Source organism: Ceratotherium simum, chromosome 19, assembly GCF_057802395.1.
Source record: "Ceratotherium simum simum isolate JZ-2026a chromosome 19, ASM5780239v1, whole genome shotgun sequence".
Lineage (NCBI taxonomy): Eukaryota > Metazoa > Chordata > Mammalia > Perissodactyla > Rhinocerotidae > Ceratotherium > Ceratotherium simum.
In genome coordinates, this window is record NC_141918.1 from 38,412,999 (window position 1) to 38,432,095 (window position 19,097).

General features: G+C 37.1%; 1 protein-coding gene across 2 annotated transcripts in view; it reads left to right on the top strand.

The window, feature by feature from the left end:
• The window catches only part of RFX6 (regulatory factor X6), a 58,456-nt gene extending 42,162 nt beyond the window's left edge, over window positions 1-16,294 (top strand). For both annotated transcript variants that reach the window (XM_004422254.2, XM_087444030.1), the window contains 10 exons: window positions 1,231-1,280; window positions 3,716-3,875; window positions 4,792-4,936; window positions 6,263-6,372; window positions 7,323-7,440; window positions 8,902-9,024; window positions 9,690-9,896; window positions 11,018-11,530; window positions 12,438-12,650; window positions 15,334-16,294. In XM_004422254.2, the coding sequence (XP_004422311.1) occupies window positions 1,231-1,280; window positions 3,716-3,875; window positions 4,792-4,936; window positions 6,263-6,372; window positions 7,323-7,440; window positions 8,902-9,024; window positions 9,690-9,896; window positions 11,018-11,530; window positions 12,438-12,650; window positions 15,334-15,509 (1,815 nt within the window). In that variant the 3' untranslated portion in view covers window positions 15,510-16,294. The remainder of the gene's footprint in view (window positions 1-1,230; window positions 1,281-3,715; window positions 3,876-4,791; window positions 4,937-6,262; window positions 6,373-7,322; window positions 7,441-8,901; window positions 9,025-9,689; window positions 9,897-11,017; window positions 11,531-12,437; window positions 12,651-15,333) is intronic.
• Window positions 16,295-19,097: the final 2,803 nt, after the last annotated feature.

Consider the following 19,097-nt stretch of genomic DNA (forward strand, 5'->3'; position numbering starts at 1 on the left):
GCTTGAACCAGCATGCGGGGTGCCCATATTTTCATCCTCTGTTCAGTTCTCCCTCGTCACAGGATAAGAGAATGGAGGAGGAAGTGCAGAATATTCTTTACCTTTAGTTCAAGTTAAAGTTGAAGAAGGGCAAAGGAGAGCGAGGATTGTCTCATGATTCTAGGTTGAATAAAAATAGCATTATTGAGAGAGAAAAGGCTACTTTGCACTAACTGATGGTCTGCAATGTTTAAGGCTCAGGGAAGAAAGTGGCTCCAGGAGTGGGTATAAGAAAAGACCTCGGCACACACATCTACCACCGTCAGAGTAAAGCTGTTTGGACTGTCACTCAGCACCTCCAAGAAATATCCTTAAAGCATACTTTTTTTTTCTGCAAATGGTCTATTTCTTTGAGTCCAACAAAAAAATCCTGACTTTAAGTACCTTCAAATAAGTCAAGTTTTTTCTTCTCATGGTAGACCCAGGGAGGCACAGTGAGCACTGTAAATAGAGCAGTGTAAAATGAGCTTCTGCAAGATCTTCATCCCATCTCTAGAGTGGTCAACTTTTAGTCCATAAAATAGTACATGAGTCCCAAGGCCAGTTCATTGGTAACTAACACACTGGGCGTGTACAATAGTCTCATACACACGGAATACACGTGTGCTTTGCTGGTAGGCTCCACAGGCCTTTGTAGATTACTGTCTACCCACAGTTTGAAATATCTTCTCCTCTAGACCCCTGGGTCCTCTTCCCCAGGTTGGCCCACTCAGTTTATTAGCCATCCTAGTGGATCAGCACTGCTCCTCTCCTATCTGCTCCTCATCTCCTTCATTTATCATAGTTTTTCCTGAGCTGGGATCAGTCAGCACCATCTAATTTCATCTTTCTACTGGTTCTCATTAAGGTCCTACCCATCTCACCCATGTTTAGAGCTCAGTCTAGCCCTCTCTTTTCAATATTCTTTCTGTTCTGATCATTAACTCTCTGTATCCAGTACATTGGTGTCACCTGCTTACATTAATGTCACCATGCTTAGTATTACATGTTCCTAGATCTCCCTCTCCCATTGTCTTTTACACACACACAACTCACACATACATTCATTTTAGAGATAAGTATAACTTTAAGAAATGAGTTAACATGTTATTCTCTAGAAAGCTAGGAATAAAAAGTAATTGATAAATAATGTGTCTTTCTATAGAAATACTAAGTAAGGGTTTATGTTAACTCTCTTTTGCTGTGATTAAGGTTCTTACAGATGTGCTCATTCCTGCAACGATGCAAGAAATGCCTGAAAGGTAGGTTCAGTCCATAAAATATGATTGTCTCTTAGTAGAGGGTTTAACCTCATACATTATATTAAAGGAAAACAGTAAGTAGAAATTCATTCATTTACCAAGATATTTTCCTGCTCCTATCCCTTTGTATTAGCTGGAAAAGATGTGCCTCAATCCTTATATTCAAACCTCAGTGAACAAAATTGATGGAAAAATCCTGAAATCCCTTTAATTTGAGAGCTGCCAAAGTGAAAAATAAATATTTTAGTGTGGTTGACCTTCAAGATACTGAGAAAGTTCTTCAATGGAAACTGGCTAAAGGAAGATAAATGGGGATAATTGATAGAAAATAATCACAATAATAAAAACTATAAGGAAAATTATTTTATCTTTATTATTAACGTTGGTCTTAATTGCAAAATCAGAAAGTAGCATAATGGGATTACTACTTTCTTTTAACAAAGGAATAAGGTCTCAAGTTGAAATGATTCCTGAAGGTTTTTCACAAAGCCTTTTCTGATGGGAGAACAATAGAAACTTGGGGGAAAAAAGCTAGATTTTTTTTTTTTTAAAGATTTTATTTATTTTATTTTTCCCCCCAAAGCCCCAGTGGATAGTTGTATGTTGTAGCTGCACATCCTTCTAGTTGCTGTATGCGGGACTCGGCCTCAGGATGAACGGAGAAGTGGTGCCTCGATGCGCACCCGGGATCCGAACCCGGGCCACCAGCATCGCAGCGCGCGCACTTAACCACCAAGCCACAGGGCCGGCCCGTAGATTTTTTTTTTCTAAAACAAAGTCTAATGAAATAATGAAATTTATTTTAGTATCTTAGGGCACAAAGACATGTAGGGTGGACTTGGGGCACAAAGACATGTAGGGTGGACATAGGGTGCTCATTTATTGAGCATTTATTGGTGCTCAATAAATGCACGGTGATTGATAAAACAAATTTTATTTTTGATTTACTTTTTCCTCTAGGTTGTTGTATTTATTTATATAATATTGGTATTGGCCTGGTCAATATTTTCTTTAATTATCCATATGTAGTCTTGAAGCATCTAATCCATGCTCTGAATTAGGTACACTTCACATTTTTATGTCCCAGCAGAATGGTTGTGCTTACTTAGTGGCAGGCATCCAACCATGTGACTAATAGTAATAATAGCTGACCTTTATTAAACTCAATGTTGGCTTTGAGCCTTTATGGAAATTATTTCACTTAATTCCTACAACCAGCCTGAAAGTGACTATTTATGTACTTATCTCTTAAGTATACAAGTAGTTCATGTTCATTATAGAAAATGAAAAACATGCATAAGTGCATTTACAAAAGCACGCAGAATCTCACCACATTCTTAATGTCTTAGGTTATTTTCTCACAGACTTTTTGTAGGAATATCTATAAATATACACATTTCAAAAATGGAACTAGAGTATACATACTATGGCAGTATACTCGGAAAGTCTTTCCATGTCAACAATTATAAATCAACATTATCTTTTTAAATGCTAGCATAGATTTCCAGCATCTGAAAAATACTGTACTTTAACTAATTCCTTATCATTGAACAGCTGGATTTTTTTAAACACAGCTTGTCAGACTATTCCAAACTAGCTATTGGGATCCCAAATTCACACATGAGGAACCTGGGAGCAGAGAGAAGTTAATTTATCTGCCCAGAGTCAGCTAATTAGTCAGAAGCAGAGCCTAGATTTTAAGTGAGGTCTGTTTAACTCCAAACTCTGTCTATTCTTTTTCCTGTGCCACATCACTGTCCCCAACGTGTGCACCATTCCAATTATACTTAGGTCTGTGTTTGAGATATAATATGTATATTGTTGACTGATTTTTAAATTTTTCTATGCTTTCATAATATATGCACAACCAACATTTGTAATTTTCTAAATAGAGCCCTATAATTAGTAAACCTCTGATAATTTATCACACAGTTATATTTGGATTATAAGACTATGTTACTAGAAACTAATATTAAATGCCTGAAATGATGTTATGGTCCCAATGCGAAATCTCGCAAGAAGCCAAGATATGCAAAATCAGGTGCACACTTACATTTTTCCAGAAATATTTTATAGAAAATGATTGAATTACTAGTTTAATATTAATAATAAAGTATTATTTATTGAGCACTCTCTGCATGTCAGGCTTTAACCTGAGCACTTTCCAAGAATTATGTCATATAGTCCTCATAATAATCCTGTGACACAGATACTATTCTTATTCCCACTTAACAGATGAGGTAACTAGAGCTTGAAGAGATTGAATATTTTGATCAAGATGATAAACGGCAGACCTAGGCTGAGTCTATCTGACTTCAAAGTCATGTTCTTGGAATCATAGAATGATAGTATACCTCCACTAAACTACATTTATTTAATACATTTTGAACAACTTAGCATTTAATCTTAGTTGTTGTTGCTGGTTTTTCTTGTAGCTTACTAGCCGACATAAGAAATTTTGCTAAAAATTGGGAACAGTGGGTTGTTTCATCCTTGGAAAACTTGCCAGAAGCTCTAACTGACAAGAAAATACCTATTGTGCGAAGATTTGTGTCTTCTCTGAAACGACAAACATCTTTCTTACACCTTGCTCAGGTATGTTGGTAAGCCGAGCGTATCTGAGCCAACAGATGGAAAATGAATCATCTGATAGCAAAGACTGAGGAACTTTTAGAGACTGGAGACTAAGTAGACAACAATTAAATGGAATGTGAGATCCTAGAGTGAATGCTAGAACAGAAGAAGCATATTAGTGGAAAAACTGATGAAATTTGAATTATGTCTGTAGTTTAATTATTAGTACTGTACTAACGTTAGTTTCCTGATTTTGGTAAAATGTAATGCTTATGTAAGATGATAACATTAGGAGAAGCTGGATAGAGAGTATATGGAAATACTTCACACTATCTTTGCAATTTTGTTGTAAATTTAAAATTTTTTCAAAATAAAAAGTAAAAAAAAAAAACCTAAATGCAATGTAAAATGGAAAACTCTTATAGCATGAATCCAATTAATAAAAATTAAGGTTGTGAAAAACGGGCCTATGTGATATTTGATATTGTGAAACCCACAAACCCAACACGTTTTAAACTACCTACCCATTTGGTTCTCTTACATAGGGAGAAAAAAAGTAATTTTTAAATTAGGAATACATGTTTGTATATTGTTAAAATCTACTTCCCTTCCCCTCAAATGATTGCTTGCTTTATGAAGGTCTCTAGCCCCCTAAATTTTAAAGGACTTAGCTGGGGATAGTTTCAGATAAGAAATGTAATAATGTAAAATCCTTTTTTTATGACTGTGGGTAAAAAAAAAGTAATTTTCTAAGTCTAAATGTAGTTTGCAAACCTTTAACAGAAATGATCATGAGTCTTAGCTATTGCTTTAAAATAAGAAAACAGTTATTTATCATACTTTCCCCTCAAGGAACTATTTCTCTAGAAGCTAAAACTTTCCTTTAGATAGACCATCAATGATAGAGTTTAGTGTCTCTTTTACTTTCTTTATGTAGATTGCCAGACCGGCTCTCTTTGACCAGCATGTAGTGAATTCCATGGTGTCTGATATTGAAAAGGTTGACTTGAATAGTATTGGATCTCAGGCCCTTCTCACCATTTCGGGCAGCACAGACGCTGAATCTGATATCTACACAGAACGTGAGTCTTCTCTCTTTGTTTAGAGCAGGGTTTCCTAACCTTGGCGCTATTGACATTTTGGGCTGGATAACTCTTTGAAAGGGGGAGAGGCTGTCCTGTGCATTGTAGGATACTTAGTAGCATCCCTGGCCTCTACCCACTAGATTCCAGTAGCAGCCTCCTTCCAACAGGTCTCCAGACATCCCAAATGTCCCCTTGAACTACAAAATCATATCTATTTGAGAACCCCTGGATTATAGAAACATTTTTAATAAAAAAAAATTTGTTCTATACTTAAAAACAGTTGTACTTACTAATTGTGGAAAACCTAGAAAATATAGAAAATATTAAGAGGGAAATAAAAGCCATCCATAAACTCATTGCCTAGAAATAACTAAAATAGAAATAACATGGAAATAATCAAAATTATTTGGAATTTTGTGTTTTCTTTCAATTTTACATTACATGCATATAAATTTCCATATGCTTTACACTCTTGGCATCATATGGTGTATGATGCATATCAAAATGATGTCTCAACTCACTACTGCTTTTCAAAGCAGAGACCCCCCGCTTAGATTTGGACCATCTGACAGAACTTACCAAGCCAATATCTGTGACTAGCCAACCAGGCTCGATTTCCAAGGGATAACAACCCAGTATTTCTCCCTCACTTTCTCTCCCAAAAGACAAAAAAGAAAATGCGGCCACCTATAAGCCATAGCACAAATGATGGACTGCTCTTGGGGGACAGTCCAACCTCAGCCCTGCTTCCTATTTCCTAACATAAAATTATATTACCCTTTGAAATTCTGTAAATCTCAAACTCTTTAGTAAAATGGTAGTTCTATACTGCCCCTTTAAATTTTACATGATAAAAGATTATTCATGTAAGTGACTCAATTCTGCAGTGCAGAATTTAATTTTTGCTAAAGATAAAGAATATTTCAGAAAGCAGGAAATCAACAAGTTTAGTTCAGTTCATTCATTAGCTTTCAGCTAATCTGTTGCATTTCATGAAAGCATTGGATTCAAAATGAATAATCAACTATATCAGCAACCTACTCTTCCCTAGTATATCTATATTTCTATAGGATATAAACCTGTATTTCAATATGTACCAAGATACATGTTCTTATGATTAAAATTTTGAAGAGTAAAGTACTAAAGGTTTTTTGTTACTGTTCCCAGGATATGAAATTAATTCCTTTAACACATTTAACAGTCTACCTGTCTTTCCCTTTTATGCTATAAAATTATTAATAATTTCTAGTTTTAGATTTTCTCTTGGGTTCAAAGTAGAGTGAAATATTCTGCTTTCTTTTTTTTTTCTCTTTTACATGGTAGATGACTCTATCACAGTGTTCCAAGAACTGAAAGATCTGCTTAAGAAGAATGCCACCGTGGAGGCTTTTATTGAATGGTTGGATACTGTGGTAGAGCAGAGAGTTATTAAGGTACTTTTCAATGACAGATTCAAGAAATAAATAAATGCTAAACTGGCTGTAATTTCTTGAATCGTGGTGGTGGTGAGGGGTGTGACAGGCGTGTATAAAAATGCTTTGAAAAGTTTTTGAAGCAGTACAAAGAAGGCAGCCCAAATATCAAAACTAGGACTATGTCAGATTTGAGAGTGTTGAGCATGTATTCAACTCTGTTTATCTTTTCTTGATGAAGGACTACTAGACACGATATCTTCCCTATCAGTCAGTAAAGTTACAGCTGAGTAACCAGGAAAGATAAACTTGAAAACTGGAAAGATTCTGGTCCTTTTCTAAAAATCAAGTTATCATAAATGCTGACAGAAAATATGGTTTTAACTATTCAAATTTTTGAATTCCAGGAGCTCAGTATTTTATGGTTTCTATGTGGTTTCTTCAACTCTTTCAGTTAACCTTGAAGTCATCCATCATGAAACGAGGCAATAAGAACAAATATATCCATCACTAGTTGGTGTTAGCCATGCCATATCAAGGAAACTAGTTCTAGTGTAGGGACTTTTTTTTCTCCTGGAAGGAAAACAGATTATCATTCAAGACCAGGGGAGTCGGAGTTAATCATTCACAGAAATATATAACCCTTCCTTCACACTTCACCTTCTGTTCTTTTTAAAGTTCTGTCAAAGAAAAATTACCAGATAAAATATTTTGTGAATTATTTCATTTTGTTGTCCAATTCTATTGGGTAACAAAACCATACAGAATAAAGATCTACTAACCTTAACAATGACAGCAAAGACAGACTAAAATGAAAATCCATGGACAGATCACTTTATTTGATGAAATAAATGGCGTGCCAGCCATCTGTCTGTTTGTCGAACAGTTTATCTATCTTTTGATTTTATGTAGGATGCATGTAGTAATGAGATGACAGATTTGATAGTTTCATTCCGTTCCTTTACTTTTAGACCAGCAAACAAAGTGGAAGATCGTTAAAGAAGAGGGCTCAAGACTTTCTGCTGAAGTGGAGCTTTTTCGGTGCTCGAGTAATGCATAATCTCACCTTGAACAATGCATCCAGTTTTGGTATCCTAAGTGCTTTATAAACTCTTCTTAAATGAATTACATCATTCATTCCCCAGTCACATTTCCTATCAGTTTTTAAACATGTGGCCCCGTCACTTCTCAAACCATATCTGAATATTGAGCCAGTAGAGAATGGTAGTTATGAGCCTGGGGTTTTGGAGTTAGATCACATGCAGAGTTAAATCTTAACACTACTTTTCTCTGGCTGTGGGCTTTAGCCAAGCTAAATGCTCTTCATAGAAGGGAGAGAATATTCCTTTCATTGGGTTGTGTAGGCCTTTAGTGAGATGATATATATAAAATATATTGCCTAGCACCTGGTAAACACTTAATGAATAGCAGCTATTATCATTACATTCCATCATGCTTGGATAAATTTTCTTTGTTAAACAAGAAAATAAACAATAATTAATACATTATTTTCCAAAGGCTACTCATTGCAATATGGAAAATTTTTTCATCTTTTCAGGGAACCCACATAGCTACACTCCAAGAATCAAAGAGCAAAAGACATGCTCTTATATGTGTCTGAACCATCTTTGCTAATCTGTCTGACTTGTGAAAAAAATTGAGTCAGTAGCTTTTTCACAAACTGAATACCTTCTTTTTCCTAAAATTTCTGGGATTCTCAGTTTGTAGTTATAATGCTATTTCATGGACAGTACTTCTGCATTTAGTAGTTGCATTTTGAGAAATCTTGACATTATAAAATAGGTTACAATGAACTAAATTGTTTTTATGTAATTTTCAATGGAATTAGATAAAATCAGTGAGCCTTTATTGAGGACTGAACAAAATGTATTAAGTATATTATTTGAGGTATCTTGCTCATATTTAAGATTTCTTGAAATACACAACATTGAAGCCTGACTTTATTGTGAAAAAAAGACTTGTGCGGGAAAATGTTGAATAGTTAAAAGACATTAAAGATTTTCCAGGATGTCCTCAACATGAAAATTACTGTTTTGCTTTTTTCAAATCAAAGAGTATTTTGTTTCAGGTTAGAAAGACATCTTCTAACCCTATACTTTTTTCGGACTATATGTTGGCCATTGTCTAATTATTTAGTACAAAGTAAACAGAAATAGAGCAGAGTAGAGCTCATTCTCCCCAGGTTAAAGCTTATCACACTCCGGTGTGTGCCCTCTTAAAGCATAAAGCATGTCTCACTTTCATCCGTATTTTCCTTTGATGTAATTAGTGGCCAAAGAGCTGGCAGGACAGTACACACAGTGAGCTGGGCCTGTGGGACGCAGAAAGATTAGAGACCCAAGTTAAGCATGTTGGTCTTAGCAGGTCATTTAAAGTCCAACAAGTATTTGTTTATTTCAGTTGCTCCTTGTAAAGTGTTGCGAGATGGTCACAAAGATAACTTGACTTCTGTCTCTTTCTCTTTCCTTCTTTTTCTCTCCCTTATTTCATCTCACAATGCCCTCTCCCCATTCCCCGTCCATAAACAAGGTTCTTTCCATTTGATCCGAATGCTTCTTGATGAATACATTCTCCTGGCCATGGAGACCCAGTTTAATAATGACAAAGAGCAGGAGTTACAGAATTTATTGGACAAGTATATGAAGAATTCAGGTAATTTAAAATATATATCTTGTTTTGTGTATTGCTTTGTTTAAACCTGAGTTTAAGAATTTATAGGCACACATGGTAAGTGGGTTTATAACAGTCTCAGAGTTTTTCCCCAAACATGTCACTAACACAGTACACTAATACTATTGGAGTACTATTTTTACTTTCCTCCATTTATACACTGAATAGTCAAACTACTTTATTGGAAACTCTGAAGGATACAAATCTGTGTTCTGAAAATTTAGATAAAATTGGAGAGGTGACTATAATGCAAAAAACTATAATTCAAGACAACATTTGTCATATACCAAGTTATAAATGGTGTAGAAATAAGTTCTATGGGAGTTTAGAGAAGGAAGGAATGTGATGACTTACATTTGATGATCTATTTGGGATGTGATGACTTGCATTTTGAAGACTGTTCACTCCAGGATGGATTATTTAGTGCCCTTCAGAACACACCCATACCCACCAATATTCAGTTCACAAAAACCAGTACCACTGCCAAGACCAAAGACCTGCCAGCCTTGTTTCCCATGGAAAACGCTTATCAGGCATTTCCAGATTTATGATACAACTCTAAAACATTTCCAGTTTCTTTTACTTGGGCTTATCTACTAGGAATATGGGGAAGATGTTAACTTTCCCACTAAAAAAAATCTTTCCAGATGCAAGTAAAGCTACTTTCACTGCTTCTCCGAGTTCATGTTTTCTGGCCAACCGTAATAAAGGGAGCACTGTTTCCAGTGACACTGTGAAGAATGAAAGCCATGTGGAAACAACCTATCTTCCTCTGTCATCCAGTCAACCTGGAGGCTTACCCTCTGCTCTGCACCCATTCCCTGCTGGGAATACGGACAACCTGCCACTCACAGGTACGCTGTGAAACAACCAAGAAAGCCACTTTGGCTTCAGTACATCTCACAGGAGCTTATTTATTTGTTTTTTTAAAACTGGTAACCTCCAGGCATTCCAAGAATAAAAAAGGCTTATCTTAACCGACTTATCATAAAGCTTTATAATATTCTTGTGATTTTTCAGCATTTGTCATTCACATTTTTATCAATACTATTATTAACATAGGTATCACACTTTGACACACTCTCTTAGTTATATCAGAAGTACAAATAATCGTTATCTTCATTTAGTGGAAGAAAAAATTAGATTAGATGTACATAAATCCTTAAGATGCTTTGAGAGTCCAAAAAATGGGCTGCTCATTTATTTTTGGCTTTTGAGGAGACTTTATTTCTCCTCCATTAAAAAATGGATTTGGCCGTTTTAGGACATCCCTTACAATAATTTTCCTCTTTGGTCTGGGGTCCCCTTTATGTGAATCTGAATGTTTAGTGGCTTGAACTAGCTCCTAGATAATACTTTAAGTCTGTGTATTACCTTACATCTTTTTTTGAATCCTTTTATATATATTACTTCATTGGACACACAGAATTTTAAACTCGGAAGGGCCTTATAGTTCAGAAACCTAATTCCACCAATGGAAAATTGGAGGCCCAGGGAGTTCATGGCATTCGTTAACTCATTGCTCATCAATGGTATTTGCACAATATTTTGAACTGGCTCCTTTGAAGCTATGGTCATTGACATTATTGATTTTTTCTTTTACCCTAAAAATCAAACCGTTTAACATTCAGCTTGTTTTTTAATTATGGAGGAATGTGAACAAAGGCAGACCCCCCTTGCCTTTCTCAAGCTTGAGCTCTAACCGTCTTCATATCAGTGAAAGCATGAAGCCATCCCAGACTTTCTTCCATAGTCACTAACTCCAAACATCTCTAATATTGTGAAATATACATGTGTTGTGATGGTGTTTTCTAAACTTATATTCTTGGTGTTCCCAGTTCTGTTATTTTTGGAGGGTAGGAATGAACCAAGTTGGAAAAAGGTATATTAGTAAATCTTTTAAAATAATTTTTAAAGATGTGAGCCCATCTATTTTGATATGCCACTAGTGAATACTCTGATAATTTTTTTCCAGGTCAAATGGAGCTTTCCCAGAGCACTAGTCATCTGATGACACCACCCATTTCTCCAGCCATGGCAAACCGAGGAAGTGTCATTAACCAGGGGCCAATGGCAGGAAGACCCCCAAGTGTGGGTCCAGTACTGTCAGCCCCATCACACTGCTCAACATACCCAGAGCCCATTTATCCTACTCTCCCTCAAGCCAACCATGACTTTTATGGGACCAACTCTAACTATCAGACTGTGTTTAGGGCACAGCCTCACCCTCCATCAGGACTCTATCCTCATCGCCCCGAGCATGGTCGATGCATGACCTGGAGTGAACAGCAGCTTTCTAGAGACTTCTTCAGTGGCAGCTGTGCAGGGTCTCCGTATAATTCTCGGCCACCTTCCAGCTATGGACCATCCCCACACGGCCAAGATTCACACAGTATGCAGTTTTTAAATACAGGAAGCTTCAATTTCCTGAGCAACACAGGGGCTGCCAGCTGCCAAGGAGCAACATTGCCTCCTAATTCACCTAATGGTATTGAAAGTTTTAAAGATTTTTTCCTGGGTTTTGAAATGGCAATAAGGCAATATCAGGCATTGAGTTCCACCTATGCTGAATAGCACGTCATCTCATGTAAAACGTCTAAAGATCATGGACTCTTAGACATTTGGAGCTAATTTCTGCCACATACAAACATATCCCTAATTCTTGTGGCTTTCTTAAAGTTGCCTTCTAAATGCCAGACATGATGAAAAATAAAGTTTCTTAAAGTTGCCTTCTAAATGCCAGACATGATGAAAAATAATATGTCAAACCATATGTATGAGACCAACCTTAATAGCCCAAAAGAAGAATGTTCTGTCCTTTGAAAATATTAGTGAATAATGTTTCTTCCGGAGAGCTAGCAGCAGATCTTAACGATTAGGACGAAAACAGTGCCCCTTGTTAAGCTGATAAAACACTTGAAGTTAGGGAGTTGGGAAAATCTGTGGACTTTTTTAGCCACCAAAATAGGCTCTGTGTATAGGCTGCACTGATTGCCTTTCTCCTAAGTGTAAGCCAGTCCTTCTCCCAGAAACAAGAATCTATAAATAAAACTGGTATTTGACAAGTAGTGTAATCTTGTGAGAGGCCAAAAGTGCTTTCTCTTCTTCATAGGCAGATCTTGTTAATTTAGATAAGGGAAATATGAGAGAGGTGTAGGCTTATATCTCAAAATTAGTAATAGAATAACTCATATGTATTTTTTAAAAAACAAAAACAGCATAGTGAACCATATCCAGATATAAGCACAAATCCAACTCTATAGTAACTGTAGATGTGAATGTAATATTTACAATGTGATATCTTTAGGGTCCTACCCTATCTTGTCCCTTTTTTTCCTTCTTGGACAATTCTGTGTAATAAGTTAACAGTACATTCTCGACATTTTCTGTTATAGGCTACTATGGGAGCAACATAAACTACCCAGAGTCTCATCGGCTTGGATCCATGGTGAATCAACACGTTTCTGTCATCAGCAGTGTTCGCTCATTGCCTCCCTACAGTGACCTCCACGATCCACTTAACATTTTAGATGACAGCAGTAGAAAGCAGGGCAGCTCATTTTATGCAGACACATCACCCTCCGTTGCATGTCGAACTCCTGTAGTAGGTAAATTATTTTAGTAGTTCTTGAAAACATTTTAAAAATGGTTAACCTCAGGTATGCAGTATTACTTTGGAGGGTGACCGCTGAGGTAAACTGGGCTTCCATGTTCCCGTAGATGATTTATCATTTTGGATCTGAAGTTATATTTTTGTATCTGTTAGTAACAGTCTTGCTATTTCTCAGCATATGTGTCATTGTGCAACCTACTGCTAGATCTGTTATTCTTTCCAAAAAGAATATCTGGCATCTGTTATGTATGCAAAAAATTTATATAACCTGTCAAATGCAGTCTAAAAGATGATAAGTTTTATAAAGACAGTAATGATGTCTTTTTCTCACTCTCTCTTGTTCACTGTCGGACCCAGGGGCAGTGCCAAGAGGTGTCTTTGGACCCCATAATCTCCATCAGTACCCTAAAACCACTCCAAGTTAAAAAAATAGTGACTTGTGATAGAGGTTACTATCATTTTCTCTTTTGTCTATAAAATGTGGTTAGACATCTCTGTAGAAATGTTGCTACTTTATTGTTCTACAACATACAGTTTAAGTAAAAGTGAGCAAAACAGTGTGTTTGCCATGAAGTCCCCTAGCATCTTCTTCCAACCAGCTTGCTGTCCCTAAAAAAACCCTGCAGTTTATACTAGATACATCACCAGCACCCAGCCAAGTGTCTGCCACATAGTAGGAATTCAATAAATCAGTGAGTTGAAAAAAGGGGCAAAAATGTATTTTAGAACTGTTTGTTTCTAAAATTACTAGTAAGGTATCACAGGGCAAGAATATATCCACGCAAGTATCAAGCAGAGTGTTAATGTTTATATGAGGTGGTTGGAATCTTCCAATGGAATTGATTTCAGACTAGCATATGCTAAGGGCATTGATACCAACCAGAGCATAAGGGAAAATGAGATAAATTCCATCTCTCCCCACTCAGTGTGCTTTTCCAATAATTCAACAGGAAGCACTTCTTCTCTTCCTGTGACCATCACAGATGCTCCCTGAGTGGAGTCCAGCAGCTCATCTTATGCTATCTGCAGATGGTCATTGCTTCTAGGTTACTCTAATGAAGCAGAAAATTCCACTTCAGGAAGTTTCCTTTCCGTGAGACTAAAATGTACTGTGTTGCTATTGTTACTATTAGTTCTGTTTACTTGTAGAGATAGTGGAAGCTATGATGGAACATAGCTTGGCTGTAGGGTGGATTCTAAGCTTTAGTTGTCAGAGCTGGCTTACCAGTAAATTGCAAAGATGGCGTCAGGGTGAAAGAGAGGACAGAGTGAAGGGTAAGGAGTGTAAGGGAAGTTAGGACCCGCTATGTGTTTCCTTAGTTATAAAGCCTGGTTTTTGGTGACAGAGGAGACGGTAGTTAGAAATGAACAATGAGAACACAGCAACCATAAATGCCAAAAATGTAGTGTTAGTGAGCCAGTTAGTCAAATTTTTTGAGAACCTACTATGTGCCAAACTTCATTCTAGGTGTGAGGTTATGGTGGTGATCAAGACAGAGTTCCTGCTTGTAAGAAGTTTACATCCTAGTAGGGAGAGTTAAGGCAGTGAATATATAAACAAATGCATTAAAAAGATAATTTCAGGGGCCGGCCTGCTGGTGTAGTGGTTAAGTGCACGCGCTCTGCTGCGGCAGCCCAGGGTTCACAGGTTCAGATCCCGGGCGTGCACCAATGCACTGCTTGTCAGGCCATGCTGTGGCAGCGTCCCATATAAAGTGGAGGAAGATGGGCACGGATGTTAGCCCAGGGCCAGTCTTCCTCAGCAAAAAAGAGGAGAATTGGCAACAGATGTTAGCTCAGGGCTGATCTTCCTCACAAAAAATAAAATTAAATTAAATTTAAAAAAAAAGATAATTTCAGATACTCTGAAGTCAAATAGGGGAAAACAACAAATAGTAATGGAGGAGCTACTTTAGGTGAGGTAGTTGGGAAAGGAATCCTAAGGCAGAAACATTGGAGTTGAAAGCTGAGTAATAAGAAGGAGGCACCGATGTGAGGGTCTGATAGTCGAGCTCTACGCAGAAGAAATAGCAAGTGCATGGTCTCTGAAATGGGAACAAGTTTGGAAAATTCAGTGGGCAGAAAGAAGGCCAGTGTATTTTGAGCATGGTGAATGAAGAGGGTGGAGTAAAATAAATCAGAAGGCAGAGACCAATTCACATAGGGTGTTATGAGGAGCTTGGATTCTGTTCTAAAAGTAATGAGAAATTGTAGCATTTGAGAAGAAGAGTGACAATTTGACATGCGTTTCAACAAGATTATCCTGGCTCCTCTCTGCAGGGTAAGAGGGTGGAGCAAACGTGAGGGTCATGAGACTAGTTAGGAGGCTGCTGTGTTGGTCCAGGTAAGAGAAGATGGTCGTTTGGACTACAATTGTGGAGATGCAGATGGAAAGAGAAGGTAGATTGGGGATGTATTTTGGTGATAAAGTTATCTGAATTAAAGTTTGAAATTGAGCTTTCTTTGTGAAATGTGTAGAATAAAGAATTTCTGGGAGAATAGTAAGGGGGAAAATGGAAGAAAAGATAAGGATTGCTCTAAGAAACCATACACACCCAAATTTAGTACAGATGTGTGTGTTCTAAACACAAAAACAAATACAGAAGCTTAAAGTGAGTGGCACTTGGAGAGAAAAGAAAATGTAAAATTTCAATTGCTGATTATATTTTCCCTTACAGCATCCAGCTTGCAAAACCCAATTCCTTCCTCCTCGTCCCAGTGTATGTATGGAACTTCCAGTCAATATCCAGCTCAAGAAACCCTGGACTCCCATGGGGCAAATGGTAGAGAAATGGTGTCCTCTTTGCCACCCATCAACACTGTGTTCATGGGGACAGCAGCTGGAGGCACTTAAATCAACAATGTTGGGTGGGGGTTGAAACTTTTAAAATCTCTACTGCTCAAATATTATTCACTCAGGCTGCCATCAGAGTAAAGAAAATGGAATATGCAGTGGTAGGACATTGTTTTTCAAGTTACTGGTACAAAGCTGTGGACGACTCCAGAGTGAATGAAGAGACTTGCAGAGTTTGCCTTGCACACAAATTGTTTAGAATGCGATCTCATTATTAATCATAGTTTCAAACATTGTCACGTGGAATCAGTGGAGCTTTGAAGATGCAAACATTTCAACTCTGAAGATCTAATATTTCACTTCCTAAGTTATTGAAAATCTGTATGCTGTTTCCTCTTTGGTTTCTAAAAAAAGAGAAAAGTTTATTTAATGTCTCTGAAATACTTTTAATTTATTAGGATCTCAGAATCATTGTTTACTATCCCTTATTTGACAGAAAGTCAAAAGTGTGTGTTCTACCTCCTATGGAAATGTTTACAAGGTCGAGACTTAATTCAATTTAGCCTAGACCAGAGTTGCTTGACTTTCAATTCCTGTGCATTAGTGTGATGATTTCTGTTACATAGCGGTATTCCAATTCTATGTAACTGAATGGAGATTATACATGCTTTCTCTCTTTATTTAAAAAAGATAAGAGAAATAAAAGAAATAAAGTATGGAAATATTTTTAAAGGCTTGGTTGCTCTCCGGGCTGGTACTGTTTCTGAAGAATGCTGAGGATTTGCAGGAAACGCTCCTTTGAATATCAAATTCAAGAGTAAAGCTGGTTGGTCAAAACGCCATAATTCAAGCACATTTGCATATCAGATATATGCATATAAATATAAAGAAATTGTGCCTTGTAGGCTGTTTGAACTTCTACAGATTGGGAAGCAGTCTTTAATTGAGCACTTTGCTTAGACACTGAGAGTGAATGAGTGTTCTGGGATTGTCTGGATACAAACACAAATTCAGAAGTGAAGGATTCATTACATATAAATTAGTACAATTTGCTATGCCATCTGTCTAGCTCCATTGCTCTTTCTTTCACATATGTCTTAGCTGAAAGGTTTGTTATAAGACTCATGGCCTATAATGGGAAACTTCCATTTACTTTGTAGGCTTCTCCTCTAGCCTCACGGAAGGCCTTCTATGATTTGTATTAAGGATTGAGTTATTCTGTAAGCCCCAAATACCCATTATGCATCCTGATGTCATTTGGTAAAGACAAGCTGTGGAGTTGTTTTCAGCAAGCAATAAACAATCATTGTGGACTTGGAGTGTTGCTCCCATTTGCTCAGTAGTGTGCTCTTTAGTATGCAGTTTATGAGCTAATTAATTGAGCAGAAAAATTTTGCAACAGTACTAAATCATGAGACTTAGCAAACTGAATGTTCTGTTCTTTGCTGTGGCAATCTTGCAAGAGTACAAGAAGAGTGAAATTAATAAGGGCCTGGCCTGAAGTAGAAAACAAAACAGATTTAATAAGCGTTTGGGCATAAGTCTTGAAAATTAAGAACCAAATTTCCATTGCATAGTAATTAAATATACATTCAACATCTATTTTGTGTCAGACACCTTGGAAAATGCAAAGATGAAAATGAAAATACAAAGCTGAAACAGACACCACCAATACCTTTAATAAGTTTTGATGTAACCATGAAGGGGTGATGCGATAGGGAGTAGAAGCTCACTGAAGAATGTTGAGTAAAAAGCAATGTGAGGAAAGTGATGTTCAGGGAACATTTAGTGGCAGTTGGAGGGAAGAGGTGGACTGGATAGGAGAGGAATTAGCCCAAGAGTGGGCCATTTGGGAGGCTGGTTCTCTCATCCAGATGTCCAGCGGCTAAGTGCAGAGACTACGTGGAAGCAGCGTGACTGAGGAAGGGGAGAGAGGAAGAATCTCAAGCATCATTTTAAAGAAACATGAGCATCATTTCAGAGAATACATTGGAGGGTTGGTAACTGACTAGATATGGGGACTAAAAAAAGGAATATGTCAACAGTGGCTCTAAAGTTTTCCTTAACCCTATGTGCAAGGGATTTCAGTGTAAATAGTTGACCCAATATTGATACTCACTTTGTAGATGAGGGAAAATGATTCGGAGCAGGGAGAAGTTCAGGAGACAAGTGAGCAGTGTCTCTGGGTTTCATGTGCATCTGGCTGATAACAAGGTGCTAAATTTTGACATCAAGAAGACTAACTTGGTCTTTTCCCCAGGCAGTGGGACTTGAGTTTATCTCAATTAGACGTATAACAGCGTTTCTCAGTGCAGGCACTATTGGCTCTCTGGCAGGACAGTTCTTTGTTTTGCAGGACTATTCTGCATATTGCACAAGATTTAGTGTCCCTGGCCCTCAAACACTAAATGTCAACGCACCCACCCCCAGCCTTGTGACAACCCAAAACATCTCCCATGTTTACAAATGCCCATGGAGAGGCAGTACCACTCCTGCATGAATTAAAAGTGACGGCATCTCTAATTTTACCTAGAAGGAGCATGACACATTTAATACCTCTCCCCCCTTCAGCTACACTCATCTTTTAAGAATTGTTTCCTTCATGGATCTAAAGCTTGGATACTCAAGGCATTTTCTACTATTCTTTAGGTTAATTTCAATATGGTTAAAGGATCTTGCTTAGCTTTTTTAGTGTTTCTGTTTTTGAAAGTAAATAAATTATTTTTCAAGTAATTTTTAGAAGTTGTGGAGTATCATTGTAAAGAAGTGACCTGTTCAAGTTAATGCTTATGTGAAATGCAAAATTAAGGATAGAAGTAAAAAATGGTAGATTTGACTTGTAAGAAAAATGTTCTAACAAGTTAATTGCAAACTTCATTCAGCACAGAGGTATTTCAGTGAATGCACATGATTCCCATTCTGTAATGCATGTGGTGAAATGTTTAGGAACAGTTTTAACAAAGATATTTCTATGAACATAAAAAATACTAGGTTTATAACTCAATTCTTAGGGTACTATCTTTCAAACATTATGTTGGTTACTATAGATAAAAGACATAATGAAAAATGAATGTTTCAATTAATTCAGTGGATTCTTAACACAACTCAGAGACCAAGAGACTATTTTGTAACAACTTGAAGAAAAACTAAAATCCAGCTATGTCATTAGCATAGAATCACAGATCAAAAGAGATCTTGTTTATTTTCCTCTCTCTAGGTCTTGTTGTACTAAGAAAAGTGAGAGCTCTCCTCAGTTGTACGTTCCTAAGTACACTTTCATGTCACAAAGGATTTTTGAAAATTATTTAAGCTAAATTCCAATTACAGTTGTGATGTAAAATCTTTCTTTTTGTTTCTGCTTTGAGAGAGAAGATTCCATGAGACTCTCAAGGTCACCCAATGTCAAGATCCCATTTTGGTAATGGGAGGGGGGACATTTTTCATTGCCATGATGCCTAAAGGGGGCCGGTGCACCGGCATTTAGTGTCAGGACCAGGGATGTGAATATCCCACAATATGTGGGACATATTTGCACAATGAAGCCCACTTCAAAAGCCAATAACACTTCTATGGAGAAATGGAAGCAGAGAGTAGGCTGTGAGGTATTGCCCCAACACTTTGCCGAACAATAGCATTCTATATTAGATG